This window comes from Arachis duranensis, chromosome 2, assembly GCF_000817695.3.
Source record: "Arachis duranensis cultivar V14167 chromosome 2, aradu.V14167.gnm2.J7QH, whole genome shotgun sequence".
Taxonomy (NCBI): Eukaryota; Viridiplantae; Streptophyta; class Magnoliopsida; order Fabales; family Fabaceae; genus Arachis; species Arachis duranensis.
Genome location: NC_029773.3, coordinates 386,475 through 394,297, shown reverse-complemented (window position 1 = coordinate 394,297; position 7,823 = coordinate 386,475). Strand labels below are relative to the sequence as shown.

The following is a 7,823-nucleotide window of genomic DNA, read 5'->3' as shown; positions in this document are numbered from 1 at the left end:
ACCATCTTCCATTTAAAAAAATCATTTATAATTAAATATTAAATTCTTTTCATAAAAAAAATTTATCAGATTATGACAAAATTCGCACTTAACATAATCAGATAAAATTTTAAATAAAAAACTCCAATAATTACAGGAGGGAGTTGATTAAATTCCAGCAAAATCTCTAACAGTAAAACCAACTTTCTCAAAGCTTCCCTTTTGATTATTCTCCCTAAACTTCAAATAATCCAAGCAAAGAAAGGGAGAATAGAATCTCTTATTGGCATGATGAAGAGCAACAACCTCATTGGGTGCCACAATGACTTTGTGATCCTCAAAGCACCAAAAGAAAGCCAAAGAGAATCTATTCACACAAGGTTGCTTCAAAACAACTCTATGTTCTGAAGATCTCAACTTGTCATTGCTCCAAGCTTGTAACATGTCTCCAATGTTAACCACAAGTGTTCCCTCTGATGGCTTTATGTCTATCCATTCTCCATCATTTGTCTTCACTTGAAGCCCTCCAATTTCATCTTGGTATAAGATTGTTATGCAACTCATGTCTGTGTGCATTCCAAGTCCTTCAACTTCTTCTCCTTCTTCTGGGGTTGAATAGTTGTTTATTCTTAAGTATCCATGGCACTTTCTGAATTCATCATCATAGAACATTTTCTCAAATCCTTCACCTATGCTCATCAACACAATCTTCACAATCTTCTCACACAGTTCTGCCATCTTGCTACAATATTCTTGCATAGTCTCACTGTCAAACAAAGAAAAAGAGAATCAATTTTTGATCAAATAAACTAGACATATATATTTTTATTATTTTTAATGTAAAACATAATATTATACTCGTTAAAAACAAGAGATTAAACTGAAAAAATGATTTGTGTATTATTGAGTGTATTCAAATTGTCTGGAATAGTACAATATAAAAGGGTATTTATAGGTACTAAGAAAATTAAAATAATAAAGACATAATATCCTATAATAAATATTCAGATATACTAAATAATACTAATTGGTCCTAATTGATTCTAATTATATTCTAACAATACTAATATAAAGTAAAAGAATACTTTTTGAATAACCAACAAAGCATTCAAGATAAAAAGTAGTTATTGTTACTGATGCGACTGACAAATGTATAAAATTTTGTTACATTAACAATGAATGCATTTAAATTAGATTATATTAATTACCTGAATTTGGAATTGGTTTTGTGAAATAAAACATCTTCAGAAGACTTTGCAGAGAGATAAAAATCTGGTCCATTAACTCTGAGGCTCTCAAAGAATGGAGAAGCAATGAAGGGTGGTGTGTAAGATTTGACATTAGAGAAAGGCCCAAGCTTGAGCTTGGTATCAGATGGGAGAGAGAAGAGACATTTGGACAGTGAATGAAGCTGGTTGCATAGATCTTTGGAGATTCCATGGTTGATTATGTGGAAAAAACCCCATTTTTTGCAAGCTTTGGAGAGAGATTCTAATGAAGATTCTTCTAATGGCTGAGATATGTCCAAAATTGGAAGATCAGCATAATAATAAGCTTTATTATTATTATTGGATTTTGATGACATTCTTCTTCTTATTAATCAAACAAAAAAAAATGTATGTATATGAAGAAGGAGGATTATGTATGTATGTGCTTATGTATATATGTTTCTGCCTAAGGTTTTGGGTTTAATTTAATATATATATATATATATATATAGTTCTAAGTCAGAAGCTTGGATCACAAGAAGAATGGAACTTAAGCATATGCATATATAATTAAGCTAAGGCAGAGTATAAATAAGACAAGTTTATATTATAAATTTATAATGATATACTCTCAATTTTGTCCTTATCTAAACAATTATGGTTGACAAAATATTTTCTTCTTCAACTAATAATTCATTCTTCAATATTTAAAAAATTGAACATATATTAATCATTTACTCCTCATGTACAATTTTAATTCTATATGTAGTAACTAATTTGTCACTCTTACTTATTTGAATAATTATATTACGGATATATTAAAAATTAATTATTAAATTAATCACGCGTATAAAATATATATTAAAATTTAAAGGATAAAATATACTTTTTGTTTTTGAAGTTTGATAAAAAAATTTGAGATAAAATTGAAACAAAATTTTTGAGATAAAATTAAAATAAAATAAAACTAAGGGATATTTTTAAAATTTTTACCAAATTTTAGGGACAAAAAATATACTTTACCCAAATCTAAATTATATATATGAAATGAATTAAATCACACGTACATATATTATACAAATATATGATGACTTGTGTACATAATATTTTTTGTTATTTGAATGATAAAGAATGATTTTATTATCCTTTATGTTTTTATGGCCATTTGCATTGGGTTTATTTTTATTTGAATAGTAAGAGATGAATTTATTGGGACAACTTTGATTTCCATACTTTTGTCAAGGATTAAATTAGATTTACATTGTGTTTGAATGGTTAGAGATATATTTATTTCACGTTAATTATTTGCAAAAATTAAATTTTTTTTTTGTAAATAATGTAAAATAAATTAATACGCTTAAATTTGAAAGACAAATTTGTCTTTTGTGTTTAAGAAGTAAAATGAGGGTTTATTATTATTATTATTATTTGTCAAGAAAGTGGAGAAGTGCCAACAAAGATATATACCAAAAAGCTTAAAGCAAAACTAATTAAATTCTTGGTGCCCTTTGCGTATAGTCATTAGTCATTAATTATTCATTAGTATATAAGTTAATAACTTATAAAAGATAATGGAGGCCTAAACTGAATTAGACTATATATATATAAGCAAGCATCAAGCATGAGGCATGGCTTTTTGAAAAGGCCTTCAACATGGCTTTAGTAAATATTAAAATTAACTAATATAGAATTTATTAATTACTACATACATTATAATAATGATGTAAAAATTTCAGCCATACATATAATAAATTTAACATTTTTTATATTGAATCAATATTAACATTTTGAGAAAACTCAAATGCAGTCGACTTCATGTGAAGTTGATAGTTAAGAGTCGTTAGATGAAATTTTAGTCAAACCAGTCAAATCATCTAATGGCTTTCAATTATCAACTTCACGTGAAGTCGACTGCACCTGAGTTTTCACATTTTTGTGTGTGTGTGAAAAATACTCCTTTTTTTTGTCTAGTTGTTTAATTAAGTTGGTGATGAAGCATTGTTGATTATTTAATGTTGTAGATGGTTTAATATTTTATCTAAGAAAATTAAAGAAAGAAGCCTGATATATTCTATTATCATAGCATGCATTATAGTTTCATTTTCTTTTTTCCCAGCAACCTGATTTTAAAATAATAACACCAACATGATTTGGTCATGGCATATATATATATATATATATATATATATATATATATATATATTTCTTTTCTTTTTTTTTAATTTCCAGCTTGAATCATAATATGTGTAAGAAAATGCATTCACAGTCAGAAAGACAGGCTGGTAAGGAAAGCACACCAACCATGATGGAAATTGTATATTCCGCAATGCATGGAACTCACATTCTTATGTGAAAAGGTTTTGACTAAATTACTTGGTCAATAACCACTACTAATGGTGCTTAAGACCAGGAAATTAACCATTAAACCATCATTATTTTTAAGTTAATAACATATAGAAGAAGCTTTGTTGACTTATTAGTTATTAAAGAAAAGAATAATTAGGTCCTTAAATTTTTGATCTACAGTTATTTAAGTTCTCAAAAATTTAAAAATATATTTAAGTTTTTTATCTTTTTAAAACTTAAACATATCAATCCCTCATCTTTATTTGGATCTGTAAGGTTTAACGAAAAAATCAAACATAACTTTTCTTGTACTAACCTGGTTGATACGAATGCATACGTGAGAAAATTTTTAAAATGAAAAAACTAGACCAAGAGATCGATTTGTCCAGATTTTGAAGAAGTCAGGGGTTTAAATATATTTTTAAATTTTCGAGGACTTAAATATTCGTAGACCAAAAAGTCAGGGATCGATTTATCATTTTCTCTAATTATTATATGATGTACTTAAACATAAAAATATAAAAACATTATTGAGATGATATATAGAGATAGGAATAAACATAAAATTGAACAAATCTTGTGTAAGTACAGAAATGTTTTCCTTGTTTTATTTTCTACGTTCATTTTTTCAAACAAATTTGAATTTTTATATCTTTTTCTTTATTTAATAAAGTAGTTATTAAATGAGGACTTATAGAATATAAGACACCATATTCAATGTCACAGTTGATTTACTATTAATGAAATAAAGTTCTTCATTGAATTTGCAGTCAATCGATCTAATAATAAGATGTAATTTAGTACAATGTCCATTATATTAATATTTTATAAGTACACATATATAATATAATTGTTGGTCAAATTCAAACATATGAACACATTAGTGATTAGTGCCTTCACCGTAACATAGACACAAAGAAGTACTTGAAATTTAGGTGCTGTTGCAAATTAAAAATACATATATTAGCCCATTAACATTTATGCAAAGTTTGATACATTGATTCCATACATATCCTCTAATTTTGACCTTGCAAGTCAAGGAATATTATTATGACCCCTTTTCATTTATTATTTATACTCGCTTCTACATTATAAGAATATAGACTCTCAATTGAAAGAAATAGATACTTAGTTATATAATGGTTCATTACAATTTGAAGAATTTAAATATATTTTCAGTCTGTTATTTTATTGTTTGACTATTTTTAGTGAATTATATTTTATTTGTTTGACTTAAGTGTTTTGGGATGACTTTTTTGTGCATGTATTTATTTTAACAAAAATACTATTCGTAAATCAAAATCAGCAACTAATATATTTATATATAAATATATGTGTGGTTTAATTTATTTTCAATTTATATTTATATTTTAACATACATTTTATACTAGTAATTAATTTTGGTGATTGATTTTGGTGTGCGCATAACATAGTCGTTATTTTAATTATATCAAACACAATGTCATTCCCCATATAAATGGGGTAACATTTTATGTAAATTATAATGTCATTTTTTGTTTTATGATACCTATTACTCTCATTTTTCTATATGAAAATTATTACTAAATTGTCAAGTATATCCTTAATCAATGAACTAAATGTAGTAAAATGAAATCTCTTCATTTATAATCATCATTTAGTTAAATAATAGATAATAAAGAAGTCATTCCAAAATTGAGATTATCCCAATTTCCAACCATGAATGCAGAGACATTATTCTCTGGCTGACTGGCTCCAACCAGAAAACAGTGTGATAAAATGATATCTAAAACATATATAATAAGATTGGCCTAAGAAAAAAAGGTTATTAGCTACGAAATTAGTTGTAAGACACAGAATCTGGACACTAGATTGCAATATAGATTGGGTTATGTATTAAGATTGCACTTGCATTGGATCATTTTGTTGATCAAATTAAATATTCACACCAATTCCCTTTTAATAGTATTTATGTCTTATGTAAAAAGGAGACCGAATGTGTTCATCATTTATTTGTGTTCTGTGAGTTTACGTGGTAGGTGTGATACGTCTGGTTGAAATGTTTTTATCGAGATGTGCTTAAGGGCTTGTTTGAGAGTTGGAATGGATCACCTAATAGAAAAGAGGAACAAAAGAGGTGGCTGACTGATTCTTTGCGATTATTTGAAATGTCTGGTTGGAATGATTCTTTACGATTATTTGAAATGTCTGGTTGGAATGTAATAATAGGATTTTCAACAATAAAGAGATATCTGTTGATGTCATACAAAATAGGACGTTTTTGAACTATAAGGAGTGGACTGGTATTGATCCTATTAGTTGTTGATGACAATATCGGAGATGACATAGGATTGTTAACATTGTATTTAGATTTGCTTTTGTATCTGTCTGTTTTATGCTCCACTCTCATGTGTCGAGCTTCATTTGTTTCAAAAAAAAAATTCTGGCAACAAACTCTTAAATAGAATTCCAATCCACGACAAATTAATCATTAGTCTATCGAACTAGGAGATACCATACGAAACCAAAAGATATAATTCAATTATGATGTTAATTTTCGTTAAGATTGTTAATAAAACCAAAATTAAAACAAAGAAAAGGTGAAGAGAGACAAAGAAAAGAAAGAAAGAAATGCTACTTATTCAAGCTAAGATAGTGGTTATTAGAAAAACACACTATTTTACACATTTGTCTTCTTGAAAACCATATGACCTGAGTCATCTACATCAAAAAGGCGCCCAACAAACTCATTCCAACTTTCTGTTCTTTTCTTGCTGGACAAGAAAGACCCTTTGGACCTTCTCAAACCGCCCGAATCTTCCCCGTCATGTATTTCCTGAAAGGTTCCGTATGAGGATGGCGAATAAGCTTGCGGAATATCCAAAGCGACCGCCCTTTGAAGGGCCGCGTGGTACTCTTGGCTGTGCTCCCGGGCCAGTGATTCTTGCCGGACCATCTTTTGTTCTGCTGGAATTTCCATCTGCTGATCTTTCTCTAGCATTAACTGTTGCAAGAAATATAATGCTTTAAATGCAGATTCACACTGCCATGTCAAAACTAAACAATGATCAATTAGTACTAAATAGTAATACAAATTCTTATTGAAAATAGAATTCAACTTTTAGGATTTAGACCATATTTATAGAATATAGTCATCAGTATATAGAGAAACAAAATTCGGAAGAACAAGATACATTGATATATTTGAAGGATATCCCTATATAAGATTGAAGGTTAGATTACTCAGCAAATCCATATAGTTTCAATTAATTGTGATAAAATTGTGAAAGAATAGGAAAAGAAAGATGATGAACTTTTATTGAATGTTGATTGATTGAATTGAATTGTAAATTATGAAGGTAAAACTAAATATACATAGAGCATTGTCTACGAAAAATAAAAGTAAAGATAAGATAAGAAGATAACATAAAGATAAGATAAGATAATAAAGACTAAAATTAGAACTGAATTTAATACAATTCATCGGAAGAAATTAATAGCTTACATTAAGAGCCCATTGGGCTTCTCTCTCAATCCAAATGATGGCATGGTCGGAAGTCGCATTGCAAGAAAGAACAATATGCTCAAACCTCCCATCAACGGGTACTGCTGTCCTAACGACAGGTGGAAATCTTCCTATCCTGCAGCCACAAGAAGCTAAATTTCTTTTGAATTCCCCCAAAAGAAAATTATATGCAAACTTGTCTCTTCTATATAAGAAACCATAAACTTAAAACTTTCAACTCTATCTTATCTATGTTAACATTTGTAGAGTTACATTCAAAGTATCTGTACTCTCAGAGTATCATAATTTACCTCAAGGGCTTCCGCTCCACAATGTGATAGAGACGACCAGGTGCGTATAGACGCCTTGGATCTTTAAGCCTCTTCTCCTCCAGTGTGCAAGTATCCTTTAGGCACATTATACACAGTAAACAAGGTAAACTGCCAACAAAAGGGTTCAAAACTTTTTTAGCTCATCTTAATGGCAAAAGATGAATTGTACATATACAATGCAAAATTCACTAATTTGTATCAAAATTCAAATTGTTCCATGTAATGCATCTTGAATTCAATCTCTTTACATTTCAGTTTTCACACAGTTAAGTCACTGACGGCTTAATTATAGTTTTCATTGATGCCTTAATTGGGGGAAAAGGGTAAGGAAGACATACAAAATTTACCATAAAAGCAACTTGAAGACAACTTCTAGAGCAGTAGTTGTCCGAGGCAAAAAATCATCCTGCTTGTCAGATAAAACCATGTATGGAATATTAGTGCACAAAACTAATAAATTCAAAGGTAAAAGTT

At 28.6% G+C, this 7,823-nt stretch overlaps 2 protein-coding genes across 2 annotated transcripts in view; both read right to left on the bottom strand.

Moving 5' to 3' along the window:
* Nucleotides 1-69: 69 nt before the first annotated feature.
* Nucleotides 70-1,589, bottom strand: LOC107472869 (gibberellin 20-oxidase-like protein). Its single transcript, XM_016092394.3, has 2 exons — nt 1,188-1,589; nt 70-745 (listed from the first exon to the last, which is right to left on the bottom strand). The coding sequence occupies exons 1-2, from the start codon at nt 1,562-1,564 to the stop codon at nt 148-150; spliced, it is 975 nt and encodes a 324-aa protein (XP_015947880.1). The 5' UTR covers nt 1,565-1,589; the 3' UTR covers nt 70-147.
* A 4,444-nt stretch (nt 1,590-6,033) lies between these two features.
* Nucleotides 6,034-7,823, bottom strand: part of LOC107472349 (uncharacterized) — a 3,751-nt gene continuing 1,961 nt past the window's right edge. Inside the window, exons 3-6 of the mRNA XM_016091875.3 lie at nt 7,697-7,755; nt 7,329-7,457; nt 7,018-7,153; nt 6,034-6,516 (exon numbers count right to left, since the gene is read on the bottom strand). Coding sequence (XP_015947361.1) covers nt 6,193-6,516; nt 7,018-7,153; nt 7,329-7,457; nt 7,697-7,755 — 648 coding nt within the window. The 3' untranslated portion in view covers nt 6,034-6,192. The remainder of the gene's footprint in view (nt 6,517-7,017; nt 7,154-7,328; nt 7,458-7,696; nt 7,756-7,823) is intronic.

Excerpts from the sequence above, each read along its gene's own strand:
- LOC107472869 (XM_016092394.3), bottom strand. The coding sequence starts at position 1,564 with ATGTCATCAAAATCCAATAATAATAATAAAGCTTATTATTATGCTGAT. Across the intron at positions 746-1,187 it reads AAAACCAATTCCAAATTCAG|TGAGACTATGCAAGAATATT; the intron begins GTAATTAATATA and ends TTTGTTTGACAG.